The sequence below is a fragment of the Poecilia reticulata genome, linkage group LG8 (genome assembly GCF_000633615.1).
Source record: "Poecilia reticulata strain Guanapo linkage group LG8, Guppy_female_1.0+MT, whole genome shotgun sequence".
NCBI classification, from domain to species: Eukaryota; Metazoa; Chordata; class Actinopteri; order Cyprinodontiformes; family Poeciliidae; genus Poecilia; species Poecilia reticulata.
In genome coordinates this window covers 11,856,246-11,872,367 of record NC_024338.1, presented here as the reverse complement: position 1 = coordinate 11,872,367, position 16,122 = coordinate 11,856,246, and the positions used below count along the sequence as shown (strand labels likewise).

The 16,122-nt window shown below is 37.2% G+C and overlaps 2 protein-coding genes across 2 annotated transcripts; one reads left to right on the top strand and one right to left on the bottom strand.

Moving 5' to 3' along the window:
• The first annotated feature begins 6,060 nt into the window (after window positions 1-6,060).
• On the top strand, window positions 6,061-8,159 carry med9 (mediator complex subunit 9). The gene is made up of 2 exons (XM_008416243.2): window positions 6,061-6,193; window positions 7,602-8,159. Exons 1-2 carry the CDS (start codon window positions 6,114-6,116, stop codon window positions 7,825-7,827), a joined length of 306 nt encoding a protein of 101 aa, XP_008414465.1. The 5' UTR covers window positions 6,061-6,113; the 3' UTR covers window positions 7,828-8,159.
• On the bottom strand, window positions 8,023-10,112 carry LOC103468867 (dexamethasone-induced Ras-related protein 1-like). The gene is made up of 2 exons (XM_008416245.2): window positions 9,332-10,112; window positions 8,023-9,202 (listed from the first exon to the last, which is right to left on the bottom strand). The coding sequence occupies exons 1-2, from the start codon at window positions 9,759-9,761 to the stop codon at window positions 8,679-8,681; spliced, it is 954 nt and encodes a 317-aa protein (XP_008414467.1). The 5' UTR covers window positions 9,762-10,112; the 3' UTR covers window positions 8,023-8,678.
• Between the last annotated feature and the right edge of the window lie 6,010 nt (window positions 10,113-16,122).

Below are 16,122 nucleotides of genomic sequence, written 5' to 3'. Positions count from 1 at the left end.
AATTGTCGTTGAAATTTTTTTTCTAACCCAATTATTTTTGCATATTCCACTAGGTATCTCATCCAGATGTTAAAAATAATTGTAAAGTAAATATATTTTAGAAAAAATAAATGCATTGTGCCAAGACTGTTTTAAAGTCTTGGCATTTAACTTGAAAATAGTTTGTTTATTAATCAATGTGTCCAAATCAAGTTTTTTTTTTCTTCTTGTAATGTTGTTGGCCATTTCCTTTGCTTTGTACACATACTTTGACTGAGTCAATCATTTTTTTTTCTGTCCCCTGATTTACTTTTTTTTTTTATTTAAATAGTTGCTGGTTTGTTTCTTCTTTATATATAACTTGTACTGCTATGCTACGAGATAGAGGTAGTGGTGGTAATTTTAAACCATTCTGTGAGACATGCTATTTAATTATTTATTTATTTAATTTGACTTAGGAGGTTTTTATTGATTTACAAATGTTGTGTAACTGCTCCAACAAACAAATGGCTCATTACCAGGACCATGGCAAACTTGATGACATACTGAAGAAGTAATTTGATCATTTTATTTGGTTGTATTGGAGCAGGAGAGCATTGATTCCCTGTTGGAATTTAATTTTTGAGAGACTCCTGGTATCATTTAGCCCAAATAATTAAATTCATACAGTTCCAAAAGAATATTCGCCCGTTTCACAGAACCAAATACGGAGAAGCAGGATTTAGTTTTTATACTCCACTTTTCTGGAACACAGTTCCAGAAAACTGCAGAACAGCTAAAACAATGAGTTCCTTTAAGGCTAAATAACACCTGTTTGGAATTGCCTTTGATTCATAATAACTGGAATGGTGATCAATATTTTTAATATTTGCTTAATGATTTTGATTATTGCATTTGACAAAAAAGAAATGTTTACTGCTGCTTCATAACTGGTTACTGTATTGCGTTTTTATGGTGTAAGGCACATTGAACTGCTTTGTTGAAGAAATAAACCTGACTTGAATTAACTTAACTTTAATTCAGTCCCAGGTTTATTTTTCAAATTTAACCTCGCATAATTATGCTCACCATTTAAAAACTGCCTGTTTCATTACACAAATCCTGGGTAATGAGTTTCACTAACCAGTTCTTTCTACAGACAAAATCAGAGGCACAGATTCAAGGAAAACCTGAAGAAAATCATTGTACCCACTTGGAGGAAGATATTTGGATTCACTAGTTAAAGCCTACCACCTAGTGGAGGTTAGTATGGTCGCCGTAACGAGGCTAAAACGACAGATTTAGTCACTATTGTCTCAGTTTGAAATGACAAGTAAATCTTAAATAGCAGCACTCTCTACTTTCAGGAATAGCTTGCATAAAACAAGCGTTTTAACTTTAAGATTAAAGCCTATTGTGGTAAAGATATCACTAACAACTGAGTAGCATGTTAATATTCAGGTGATTAAATGTAAATCCTAAATGTACAGTACAGTACAAGACCTTTAGCTACAAGAAAGATACTCAGAATAGAATACCGTTTGGAAGTCAGTTTTAATTTATGACTGTCTCCTGGGAAATGTCAGATGGTTGGTAGATAAAGTAAACTGGGAATACTGAAGTTATTGGCCTTTATTTAATTCTCAACACATTTTTACTACCATATCTGTATTATACTACGTCAAAGAGGCGCAGACTTTGGGAAAAGAAACAAAAACCAAACAAATGAAAACATAGCAGAAAAAAGAAAGAAAGAATGGCGATGCATTTTCGTGTCGTGTTGTTTCCGGGTTTTTTCACTTGGGGGCAGTGTGAAGCTAGTTTAAATGTCGGACTCTCGTGAAAAAGAACCTCCTCTAGTTTTTAAATAAAGCGTCAATTTTATTTCGCCGATAGTTCTTTGTGGTTCCTAAGTTGCTGTCAGTCTGCAACAAGAAGCTGAAAAACTACTTTGAGTTGTGAATATTACAAATCAGCATTAAACATATTATTATTATTATTTGGCAATCTTTACGTCCTTTAAATATAACCTGAATAAATACGTTTTAATCAATCTCCACATCTTTCCTCAATGACATTTTTACAAATTGAAGCTGACATTTTTTATTTAATGTTTTTGATCAAAATCTTCCTAATCGCACCCAATAAAGTTTCGCTCCGGGAAACATGGTGTGTGTGTTTCACTGTGTGTGTGTGTGTGTGTGTGTGTGTGTGTGTGTGTGTGTTTGTGGGGGTGTGCGTGTGTGTGTGTGTGTGTGTGCGTGTGTGTGTGCGTGCGTGCGTGCGTGCTTGTGTGTGTGTGTGGTTTTTATTTTTTTATTTTTTTATTTTTTACCTTTTAAGAGGAAACAAAAGCTGGAGTTTGGGGTTAGACTGCGAACATGGAATGAATAACAAAACCTGATGAATTTTCTATGTAATGTTTTTCATTGTGATTTTCCAGGAAAGAGTCTTGTCAATATATTTTGTTTGTCAAAGCAAATAATGCCTTTGAAGCAACAAAAACAGCTCATCTGCTATTTAGAATCAGAATGGGTGAAACATAAGAGGTAAAGTATCAGAACCATAGTGTGTAGTGTATTAATATACAAGCTGTAACTTTTCACATATTGTCAAATTACAATCACAAACTTCAATATCTATTTATTCATCTGTCCATTTTTTATATCAGTGCAACACAATAAAACTGTGCAACACAATAAAATCCTCACAGGATTGCACTCATCAGGCGAGAGGTAGAGTACAACCTGGACAGTTCACCAGTTCATCACAGGGCAACACAGGACAAGCAAACATGCACACACACACACCACATTTTACGTGTAGACTAACACAAAGTGGTGCATATTTTTGATTTGGAAAAACAAAGATGACTAACTACAGAAGAGCCTACGGCTGCCTTAAGTGAATGTAATAACTTATGTTGTAGGCTTTTTAAAGTTATACATATATCCAATAGATATTTACAATAGATCACAAAGGAAACTTCTTTTCAGATCATGTAACTGGATGACAAATGGATGGACCAGAGGAAAAAGTTGAACTGTGATAAGAATCAGTGGAGAACTTTGTTAAGTAATCAAGCTTAAGTTTGAGATCTGTTGTAATGATAATAATTTAATATTTTTCTAGTGGCACTGAACAGGAAACTTGACCATCTTAATCTGTAAATACTGCATATTCACTCAAAGTAAAATAAAGTTCATATCTGCAATCAAGTGTTTACAAAGTGCTTGATTGTGTCTAATTTGTCACATAGGATGCATTTCATTGAAATAGTCCTGAAAACTACATTTAAACACTGACTTTAATAGCGTATAACATCAGCTAATCTTAGAGAAGCACTCTAAGATTAGCCAGCATATCATCAGACAGGACATCTGCATATTGCTGGCCGTCAGCCAGAGATGCTAGGATATGACCCATCTGTTGGAAACTGTCAGCTGCTCTTTCACGTCATTACAAGGGGTGGGCAGGGCAAGCCCAGCCACTTGGGGAGTGCTATGGATGGGTTCAAGCGGAAGTCTCCCAATGTCACCCAGGCCAGAAAGTTATCCAGAACTCCCCCGGTAGTCATAAGGCCTTCTCTGAGCTGCATGTGAGACATTTTCCAGAAAGATGCTTCACTTTTTCACAAATGTGGGAAATTCTGTCAGGGGCCAAAACATGAACCACAAACAACCATAGACAGTATAATTTTTTAAAAGGGATTTAAAATATACATTACAGTAATACTCACCATAACTATGTCATAAATCATGCCAATATGCATTCATATGCATTCAATATGCATTCATTCAAGTGAACTTATGTCACTTTTTAAAAATATATGTCTCATATTTTAGAGAATAACCAGCAAAAAGTAGTGTGTAATTGAAAGGATACAAAGTTTTGACAAGGAAAAAACAGAAAAGTGTGGAGGGTATATTTATTCAGCTCCTTCTAATCCAATACTTATAAAACCAAAATCTGGCACACTAAGATTTTAACAAAAAAAAAATTCCTCCACATTGTTTCTTGAGATGAGCCAAGTTCAATGGAAGTAAAAATAGAGACCTGGAGGGAGTGTATGTATATGAACAGAATGTGTTGATTGATGATAAATAAATTTCTCTTCCTAATGCCATTAGAGACCTCCTGTGTACCTATTTCAGGATTGAATCAGAGCTCAGAGCTTACAGTCTTTACAGAATCACTGCTTCCCGAAATAATCTGCTTCAGTTGCACCTTGTGGTATTGAATGTCATATTGAAAATATCATAGTGAACAGGAAGCATACCTCTTTTTTTAAATTTTGAGATAAGAGATAATTAGGGTAAATACAAAATGATGATTTAAAACAGATGAGAAACCAAGTAAGAAAAACTTAAGCGCGACCTAAATAAATCACATCAATTGTCTGTAGAATAGGCATATTTTACAACATAGTGCCACCTGACAGACTAGATTTGCCCTTTTAATACATGCTAATGTTTACATAGACTCCCTTATTGGACCCTATATGTGAGTCATGTGTCAAGCATGTAAACATAGTGCAGTGGCTTTAGGTCAATGTTCTTAAAGTTGCCAGGGAGCTGTGAATTTCCTCTTCTCCTTCAAAGTGCAATATTAAGACAGTTGTTGGTCTATTTACTTGAGGTGATATATGGGCTTTTTGTTCAAAAGGAGAATAACTTGTGGAAAAATCCAAATAGCAGTTTAAAAATAATCATAGGTTTATTAATTTTAAGTCTGACAAATACCTTACAAACTAACTAGAGCAGCGGTGTCAAACTCCAGTCCTCAAGGGCCGCTGTCCTGCAGTGTTTAGTTGTGCCACAGCTACAAAAACCGCTGGAATGAAATGGCTTAATTACCTCCTCCTTGTGTAGATAAATTCTCCAGAGCCTGGCTAATGACCTAATTATTCTATTGAGGTGTGGTGCAGCATGGACACATCTAAAAGTTTGCAGGGCAGCGGCCCTCCTGGACTGGAGATTGACACCTGTGAACTAGAGTATTTATTATCATTTTTTGATTATACTACCACTTCTATCTGATGTTCTGTTTTCATTTAGCTATGTTTGAAATTTTAAAGTTTGTATGTTTCCACAGAGCAAAGATGAGATATTTTTGCCTATACTAAACTTTTTATAAAGTTGTTAATTGCTTAGCACAAAACATTACATTTGAGACTTTTTTTTTTGCAAACAACTGGAAAAAATATTACTTTTTATGTCACCTCTAAGAAAAATATGTGGAACACACCAAAAGTGAGAACACTAGATGTAATTTGCCCTCCCCCTGATCATTAAGTTTGGAAATAGAATCAGAACAAAGGACACCGTTCTACTTAAGTATGTTTAAAAAATCATTTACAGGCACACATTTTTAAAGTCAAATAGTTTTGATGTGTAAAGTTATTAAATTTAAGACTACTGGTGCTTCACACTTTATTATCAAGCATGCATACAGAACATGTGAAAGCATCACAATCATAAATTGAGCTATCTGACTTTCAATCCACTTTGTGACATTGGAACTGATGTAATTAAATTAGTATCTCTAGAAATATACTAATATATACATTGATGGTGAATTAATTTGTGTTTTATTATTTTCTGGGTCAGATAATTCATAAGATTATTGGTGAACTGTAAATTATTGTTTCATCTAGTGGTGTGTCATTCATGACCGAGCCGACGCATACGGCTGGTTGCCCGTTTTTTCGACCTAATGCTGTATGATGTTCTTTCTTACGTATTTTGTCTATTATTAAACACATTGCTTGATATTGGTTTAAGGCTTTCATAAATGATATTAATAGTCCGTCAGGTTTAATGATATAATGAGATCAGAAAATGAGGTTAAAATAAAAGGATGGCGTTTGTGTGGAAAGAAAACAGAGTTTCAGTTGGAGGGTTGGTGAAATCAAATGTGACAGTTTGTATATACACTCATTTAATATGAAAATATGTCGAAAATTATGTTATCAAAATATAAAGCATTTTTAAGCATACTCAAAAAAACAATAAAAGAAAAATCCGTTTGGGAACCGAAAGAATCAGCTCGTTTGTGAACTGAGCCAAATGACTTGGATCCTAGAAAAGAGCCGGATTTCCCATCTTGGATGTCAGCAGGTCGTAATGTGACGAGAAAAAGCTGCGCAACGAACGATGGCGGTGTCTCAACCGAGGGTAGAGAAAGACAGCGAGGACTGCTCTCTTTTGCCTTTAGTTCACGATGTTATCAAATGGTAAGCGCAAGGTTACATTGAGAATGTGCTTGCTATGTATGCAACCACTCGTGTACACCTTCATTCTTCACTCCGTCTGAAAGAAATGGTTTTCGCGGCGTTACAGAGCATACTGATGACCTATTAGCTAAAGCTAAAATAGCTTCCTCTCAGCTGGAAATGTAACGTAGCAGGTATCATTGAGCCGCAGACGCGATTTTGGACCTGTGTAAGGTCATAAAGCTCGTTTAGATTTGCATATGTCTGGCTAATTTTGGAGCACTTGTTTATTTATCATCATCGCTTATATAAACAAAGTGACGGTGGGAAGCGCGACTTGTAAGGTGCAATATTAATATTATTAGTACTGCGCTGGAAAACAAACTTGTGGAATGCTGCGGAAATATTAAGATTTACGATGTACAATCAAATGTTTAACTGCGTTAATGTTTTGCTGCTTTATATCTACTTTGTATTGCCTTGTAGCCGAAAATGTAAATAAAATGACCTTTACTGCAMACACACCTCAGTTGAATCATCTCAAGAAAAAAAAAAAAAATGTTTGTGACTACAGCTGCTCTTTTGGCTCGTAAGCACATCTGTTGCACAGTAATTCAGTTTTCTGTCAACTTTGTCAGAACATTTTAAAGTCTCAAAAATACCTGATACGTGACGTATTAAATAGCAAACATCACGTAATATATTACGTGATGGATCGTACTATTTAGAGCACGATCCACTTAACAATCTGTTTACTGCCATCAAAATAAGTCTAATGATATATATTGTGTTACTTAATTAAAGATCACAGTGTTGCTAATGGTTCCAGAGTTATTGTAGATTATGGATTTACAAAACCTAAGGATGAAACTGACGAGGCTGTAATTTTATTCAGATCAAGATTCAATGCCCAAAAGACTCAGCCGAAGGTGGAGAAAGACAGCGAGGACTGATTGGTTGACCAATCAGATGTCTTTTTCCATCAAGCTCATAAAATGAATTCAAACAGTCAACACATTTTACTTTGACACATTTATATGTTAATTAAACAATTACAGTAAATTTTAATTGTACTTGTATTTGTTGGAGTGTAACTTTGTTTGCCCATAAATCCATTTTTATTTTGCCAGCAGTTAAAAAAAAAAGAAGAGAAAATACAATTTCCTTCAGTGTATTAAAGATTCAGACAACTCTCTTATTTTGTGGTAAAGCCTTTGATGTTGTTTTAAGTGTTGAATTTAGCAAGTCTTAGGCATCCGTGCTATTTCAACAATATTTTCATTTTTAAGCCCGACGTAGTCCGGTTTTATCCTTGAGATTTGTGGACAGATGTTTAGACGTTGCTTTTATAGGAAGCTCTCGGGTTAAAAATGTAACAGATTGATGTTTAGGTTTCGTTTCATTTTAATTTTGCCTTTGTCTTTTCAAGCATGGACAAGGACAAGGATGGCCAGGATGTTCATCAAGAGCTGATGAAGCTGAAAACAAAGATCCAGAAAGCTAGGGAGCAAATCTCCAACATGCCTGGGATAGACAGCAGCCCACAGGAGCAGCAGCAGCAGCTGGCCACTCTGAGAGAGCAGGTGCGCACCAAGAACCAACTGCTTCAGAAATACAAAAGCCTATGCATGTTTGATGTCCCCAAAGCATCATAACACTAGTTGGGTTGGACTGGACTTTAGTAACTGGAGGGAAAAACAAATTGAAACTCATGCTGGTCAAGGACATGGGACACACGGGACTTTTTTTTTTTTTTCCTGCACTGCACGACAATTTTGAGGGTCATTAGTTATATTATTATTTTTGGATGTGTTTGATTCTGTAGATTTTGTTTGGATTTTCCCATCTTGTTTTTTTTTTTTTTTGTATTAAAACAATTTTGAAAACCTTATCTAGACGTTGTTATTAAATACTACCACTTATGAGTTACGGTGTTTATTTTGAACAAATCCACTGATGACACAAAATTAAAGTGCCTAAATGTTAAGGAAGGTAGTGAACCTGTTTTTTTTAAAGAAATATCAGTTCTGTCTTTAACTTAATATAGTATTAATACTGAAGATTTATTTTTTTAAAATGGCAAGAAGGGGGTGAAATGGTACATGATATATTGTGCTATGTGCATGAAATTAATGACAAGAGAAACAAGAGGCTAAAAAAGTATCAAGTGTTTTATTTTCTCCTCATCCAAAAAATGTTGACAAGGACATGATAAATACATGTGTATTCATTTTGTTCATTCTGCAAAACAAACATTCAAAGTGCCATTCTACGTGATGGCAAAATGTAAACATGTCTTCCCTTCAATGCTACTCTTGGAGAGACAACCAGTCACATTTTACAGCATTTCCAGAGCATCTACTGCACCACGTCTCGACCTCTATTTGGATCAAGCAGTCTACAGTTTTTTTATTTTTCTATTTGGTCTTGTGTTTTCTGCAGCCCGGCTGATTTTTTTTATTTATTTGGCTGCAAGAGTTTTGAGCAGTCTTGTGTGGTAAAGGCGTCAGCAAATAACGCAGCCTTTCTCTTTRGCCTGGCTGCCACCTATTGCTTTCTCTTTGATGTACATTAAGTCACTGTGCACACTTGGTCTGCGCGCAAACGGCGCCACTATCCCGTATGCGTTCCCGTCCTTGCATCTCTTATTCCTGAATGACTTTCTGTGCAAAACGTCRCAGTACTGCAGGGAAACCTTGCAGTGTCGGTCGGGGCTCATCTCGTTGGGCAACTTGGCCATGGTAAAGAGCGTCTGAAACATCTGGTCGACGTTGGTGTTCTTTTTTGCAGAGATCTCAAAGTACGCACAGTGCTCGTCCCCCCCGACCAGCTTCTCGATCTCTTCGTCCTGCACTTCTCTGTAAAAGTCCCGGTCGCACTTGTTGCCGCAGATAACGAGCGGGACGTCCACTTTCTCCTTAGTTTTGTTGCGGAGACAGGACTTGGTTTCGTGGATTTGGCGTTTCAGACGCTGCACCTCTTGGAACGAGTCTCTGTTGTCCAGACTGAACACCAGGATAAAAACATCACCTGTAAAAACAAACCAAAAAAAAAAAAAAAAACAAAGGAACATGTTTTAATATCAAGAAGAGTTCACAAAATCAGATCTGAACCCACCGAACAGCGTAATTTGGATTTTTGATTTAAATCTTAACTCACCAGTGAGAATCGAAAGTCTCCTCATCGCCGGGAACGGGTGGTTTCCAGATGTGTCCAGGATGTCCAGCTGGTAAACGTCCCCTCTGATGCTGTAGAACTTTCTATGAAAGTCTTCAATAGTCGGTGTGTACTGGTCATCAAACCTCTCGTTGAGAAACCTGGAGATAATAGCCGTTTTCCCAACTTTAGTGGAGCCAAGAATCACCATCCTGTGGCAATTCTTGGCAGGAATGTCGAAGTCATTCTCGGATGGAGACATTTTCTTAATCATAGCTGCAGCAAGTTGCACCCCGTCTTCAGCGGTGCCTTGTCGGTGTGGGGGGTTCGCTTTAAATCCAAGCAGTGATGGGAAAGGCCTGAATGCGCTCTGTCTGAAGCTGAGACGGGCTGCTGGCTGAGAATTTATTGGAGAAGATCGCCGCGCCTCCATTGCGTCACGCGTCACCGTAGCACCACAGAGGAGCAAGAGCGGAGAGCGAAGGCTGCGGTTCTGCGTCAGTTCTGCCCATATCAAAAAAGAAACTGGTCAGATGCAAGCTTATGTTTTCATATGCATGTCACCAAGTTCGAAAATCATCGAAAATTTGGTTTATTTCAGCATTTGTTAAAAAAGCATTTAACTTGAATGGCTTGGGTTGGATTGACTGCATTGACTGCATTTCTGTGTATAAATTGAATGTTCCTTTGAGACGAYATTTTCTGTGAATTGTTTCTGTATAAATAAACTTTGTTAAAAATGTATGTATAATGAAGAATCTTTAGTATAAATCTCACATCGGGAATCACATGTTTTAAGCATTTGTTTGTCGGATTTGATATTTGTGGCGTAAAGCTATGACACGAAGATTCGGTGTTTTAGAAAATTATAATACAAAAAAAAAGTAATTATTAAAAAAGGATAAATGTTAAGGTTTAAACAATCACAGAGAAAACTCCAGACTTACAGTTGTCCAAAACGTAGTCACTAAAACCCTACCCTAGTAAAAATAAGAAAAGTAGGGTTTCTATTAAAGAGTCAAGCTGTTAAGAGAAAGTGGTATTCAAATATAATGGAAAATTGAGTGGAAGAAAAAACTGTGGAGAAAAAACCTTGACAAACAGCATGGATAAAGGTAGACTTGAGAGGATTATACAGCAAAACCCATTGAACAGTTATAGTGGAAACGTTGCTTTAAAATCAATTAAAGACAGGAATATATAATTAATTATCTCTATTCACCTGGATAATAATGTGAAATGTTTTTTAAATGTTCTTTTTATGCTGAGAAAAAAAAAGGTTTTCTTAGGAACGTATCTAAATACATGCCCTTTATCTCCATGTAAAATCAAAACAATACACAACAAATGYGATTAAAAACACGATCACTGTGAAGTAAGCCCCTTAGATGGGCCACCATGACATCATGAGCAAAAACAAAAACACATTTGAGAAAAACTGGCACAGAATACAAACCACATATATTTAAGCATTTCTTTATAGGAGCCATAAAACTACCCCATCACATTCATCACATCTCTGTAGTTGTCACTGTCTGTCACTGTTACCGTTTGGACAAAATGTCAGAATGCAAACACAGTGGTGGCAAACGTCATAGTGGCTGGAAGAGCGGAAAAAAAAATCTAAGGAGAAGTCCAGCTGGTTGTAACTACTGCCTGCAAGCCATTCAATCCAATCTCTATCGACTTTCTCATATGGCCTATTAATTAAGGTAGCCCAAGATAGAGYCTGCCGCTTGTGACTCAGCCTCTGCTCATCCACTTTTCCGCTTTAAGCACTCATCACCTTTAACCTATCCTCTCACCTGTGAATTAGTGTGAAGAAGAGAGAGATTTCTGATAAAAGSAACGGCCTTGAATATGATTTAGGTGTCGAGTGTGCTGCCACATGTGATCCACCGTGTGGAACTCAGTTCTTCTCTTTCAAAGTCAGATTTTTCGCCACTTGATGTACTCGGCTTCTGCATATTGTGTAGGACAACATTTTAGATGAGGTGCATCACAAAAGTATTCACACCCCACACAGAATGGTAGTAAGTCATTGCACCCAAGGAACATGCCAGTCAAGCCACATAACACTGTTTGAATGTAGAAGGTAGAAGAATCTTTTGACAGCATAACGAGTGGAAAACTAACTCTGCGCATCACTCAGAACAAAGCAAGCAAACAAACAAAAACATTGTGAAACATGTTGGTGACAGCATCAGACAGCTTGTTCACAGTTGATGAGAGAAGGGCTGAAGCCGAATGCATCAGCAAGAATACCTATCACAGGCAACAAAATCTTCACTGCATTCCAATAAAATGCAGTGAAGYTCGAGACYRAATGTGAAAATGTCCCAGGCATTTGAATACTATTGAAATGTTCTGTAACACCAAACAAGAAAGAGCCTCACACTCATTGGCCATTCTSAGGCTGCTGATGTTGAGCCATATAATGTTGTTGAGACTACTGTCAACATGCTTTTAATTTAACTGAAGGAGCCCTGTGTTGCTGGGAATTCTCAGTGTAATTTGTAGGTCAACCTACTGCTTCCCTTGTTTTCACTGGGTTTACAAACCTGCGTCACTGTTTTATTGTATCGCAGCAATGCAGCCAACGTCAGCCGCGTTCGAGACGTTGATACCGTTCATCATAAACATTCAGCGCCACAGTTTCATGTCGCMTTCTCTGCTTCAAGTATCCTGTGACTGCTCCAGAAAAAAAAAGCAAAAACATCTTTATTCTTGATACTTAAGTCGAGGACAAGCTTAGCCATATATCTCTGTGTATGTCTAATCATATTTTGTGAAACCTCACACCTGCCAACACTGGTGACCTTTTTTAGCCTTCTGTGGGGCAGCAGGTTGAAATGAGATAGGCGTACACCTAAGCCAGGGTTGTTCAAAGCCTCAGGGGTGGATTTGTGCATGCGGGGTGGAGTGAACCTGTGCTACGTCCCTGGTTGAAAATTTAAGCCAGTGTGTTCCCAGACTTGCACAAAACATATCACGTGCAGAACCACACCATTGTCATGATACTGCTTCTCTAAACATATTACATGGAAACAGAAATGTGTATTTCAGTTGACTAGTATCAACATTTTAAATCTGCTTAGCATTAACCTAGATAAAGAGTGATAGAAGGATTTTTTTTTTGTCTATCAAAATTTGAATATCATCAGCAAAACATTACATGTCTCACACTGTACTGATGCTGTGATACTTTACGCAGAAACAGACTTCAGTATACCGTGTCCTCATGMTTAGTCTCTTAAAACGTGTTTTTGTGCCTAAGCTAATCTCCAGTCTTGKTTTTTTTWTTTTTTTTTAGATAGATGGACTTCTTGCACACACACCATCCTGGCAACATGGCCCAGGAGAGCAAACACACCGGTGGCAGCCTGCTCACGCCATGAACCATTATACACATTATACTAATTTTCTTCCCGGCAATGTTTGCCTTCACCGATTAGCAACGAGGACAGAAAAGCTCTGAAAGACAAAAAATGTGGAGTTCCTGTGTGAGGACAAAACGCTTCGCAGCTGATGTGGAAACGTATTTTGTTGTTGTTGTTGTTGTTGTTGTTCTGGTCAACCTTTCCCAACCTCTCAGGTTACCCTAACCCAACCTAGGTTGTGATGTAGTGGGAAATAATTCATATCAGCATACTTTTAAGATCTTGAGAGGAAAAATGAAAATGATGTTTATTTTTCCGTTTTACACAGAAAAGAAGGATTTAGTACCTCATTTCCACCGTGTGGTATAGCACTTGTCGGTGCAGTTCAGTATACTATTATGTGGTCTGGCATATTCCAACACCAACTGGACTCTGACTGGGCAGACGGGTTTGAGCTGGACATTATCTGTTAGGTGTCTGCAAACCCAAAAGTTAACCTTTCAGTAGTTTTAGGAGTGGCAACTATTACATGGTAGTCTTCTACACTCATAAAWTATGTATTTCAAAAAGATATGTCAGCGTTGCTGTCGGCCTCTTGACAACCTTCCTGATCAGTTTCCATTTTGTCTTTCCATATTAAGAGATACCTACAGTGTCGGTAATGCCACTGTTGTCATGAGAGACACTAGAACTCATGGGCTCARGTAACTAGTGACAGAAATTCAAGTCTTTAGCAGAAAGAGGCATAGATAAGTATTTCTTACACTCATCTATGAGTGTACATAGATCTTACACTCATCATCYYGTCTAAAAAAGTATGATTTTTAACTACATATAAACCACAGCAACAGCACCTGGTTAGAAATCAAAATAAGGAGAGTTTTCTGACCAGCAACACTGGTCATGCGTTTGTATTATGGCAACAAAGAAAAGAACATTCTGGGAAATAAAATCATGTTCCAAGTTTAATCTATATATCTGTCTAATCTATCAGTTTTAAATCAGCAGAATCAGAGGAAAGCAGTTGAATGCAGACAGATAGGGGCTGCCTGTGTTCAGTGAGATTCTGGAGAAAACAGACAAGGCCACCTCATGCTGTATGTTTCCAGTGGTGTGTTTACATGGCATGTGSTCTCAGTCCGTTGCGTGTCAGTCTGGGCCACGCTGCAGAGAATCCGATGAATGAAGCATGATCCTTTGATTTCCAGGACAAAAGCCTAAAAGCGTCACGGCCAATCAGGTTAGAGACTGTAGTTAAGCTTTGGCTTGTTGAACACCTGTGTGTTTTGGTGGTCTGATAATCTGTCAGCTGTGTTTTTATCAGCGACATGAGCAGTGGTTTTACGCATGGTGTGTAAGGTTGTAAATATATGGAAGTAAACATCTTCATGAGCCTTTTATGTGTCAGTTTATAGCCAGAGGTGGGTAGNGTAACTAGTGACAGAAATTCAAGTCTTTAGCAGAAAGAGGCATAGATAAGTATTTCTTACACTCATCTATGAGTGTACATAGATCTTACACTCATCATCYYGTCTAAAAAAGTATGATTTTTAACTACATATAAACCACAGCAACAGCACCTGGTTAGAAATCAAAATAAGGAGAGTTTTCTGACCAGCAACACTGGTCATGCGTTTGTATTATGGCAACAAAGAAAAGAACATTCTGGGAAATAAAATCATGTTCCAAGTTTAATCTATATATCTGTCTAATCTATCAGTTTTAAATCAGCAGAATCAGAGGAAAGCAGTTGAATGCAGACAGATAGGGGCTGCCTGTGTTCAGTGAGATTCTGGAGAAAACAGACAAGGCCACCTCATGCTGTATGTTTCCAGTGGTGTGTTTACATGGCATGTGSTCTCAGTCCGTTGCGTGTCAGTCTGGGCCACGCTGCAGAGAATCCGATGAATGAAGCATGATCCTTTGATTTCCAGGACAAAAGCCTAAAAGCGTCACGGCCAATCAGGTTAGAGACTGTAGTTAAGCTTTGGCTTGTTGAACACCTGTGTGTTTTGGTGGTCTGATAATCTGTCAGCTGTGTTTTTATCAGCGACATGAGCAGTGGTTTTACGCATGGTGTGTAAGGTTGTAAATATATGGAAGTAAACATCTTCATGAGCCTTTTATGTGTCAGTTTATAGCCAGAGGTGGGTAGTAGTTAATTACATTTAATTAGTTACATTTACTTGAGTACCTTTTTTTTTTTTTTTTTTTACGTAAAATGGCACTTTGAATGTTTGTTTTGCAGTAACTTGTATGCAGTGGTATATATAAAAATATACGTATTTATCATTGGTTAATATATTGATTACTATTGAAAAAACAAAATCAGTTTTAAAAGCAGATGTTTATCAGTTCCTTTGTAATCAAGTAATCTTTTTATTAGTTTTTTTTTACTCTTGAGTAATTTCTTGGACAGCTGCTTTTTACTTTACTTGAACAGAAATATGTTGTAGTACTGCTACTCTAACTTGAGTACATCTGGTTACTCTATGCACCTCTGCTCAGAGTTGAATATTATAGAAGGAAACATAATGTGTTTGAATCCTCACTTTTCCAGCCCATTTCAGTATAACCTACTGGGGTCAGAAATGATTTGTGTATACTTGTCAACCTCACTTGCACTGAACAAACAGCAGTTCACGGGGTTCGCCTCAGTTGACCTTGTTGACTAAGAATTTCTTTTTGCCAGGTGGTTATTTTCATAATGGATTAACAAGCAATCTGTGCAGATTCATCTCGTTATCCTGGCTCGGAGTCTTTGCTGGAAAGATTTCAGACAGATCGATATTCATGTTCCTTTTTTGAAAAYGGTCAGACAAAACATGTATTTCTTCTGGAAACATGGATATTTTTGTCATTAGTCTACCTGCAGATGTCAGATGGTGTTTTGATATCTATCGATTTTGTTTAGGTTCCTTTGAGACTGCCAGTTTGGCATTAAGTCTGCAGCAAACAAAAGTATAGTGTTTGGTGCAAACCAGTGCAGTAATGAAGTACAGTTTTTTGAAAATGGTGGTGTGCACATCCCTTACTGTAATTACAGCTTAGAAATAATAAAGATATATATTTTTTATAACATAATCCAGCTTTTAGCTTATCTCTGATATTTTTTTGGTCTTTGTGATGCAAATGCTCAAAACACCTTTTAGATTTTTTTTAACATTAAAACCATTTTTAAGACAATGCACTAATTTATGTTGGTCTACCACATCAAATCCAGATTAAATACTTTGAAGTYTGTGCTTGTGACAAAAGTCAGTCTGACATTGTCAATTAACTTGCTTTGCAGAAAGCTGGAGGAAAGCCCACTGATGCACAAAATCTGTAAATAGAGGCATACATTACTGAATGTCAGTAGAGGCACAATCTGCTTCTTGTGCAATAAAGCAAAATCAAAAGATGAAGAGAAAG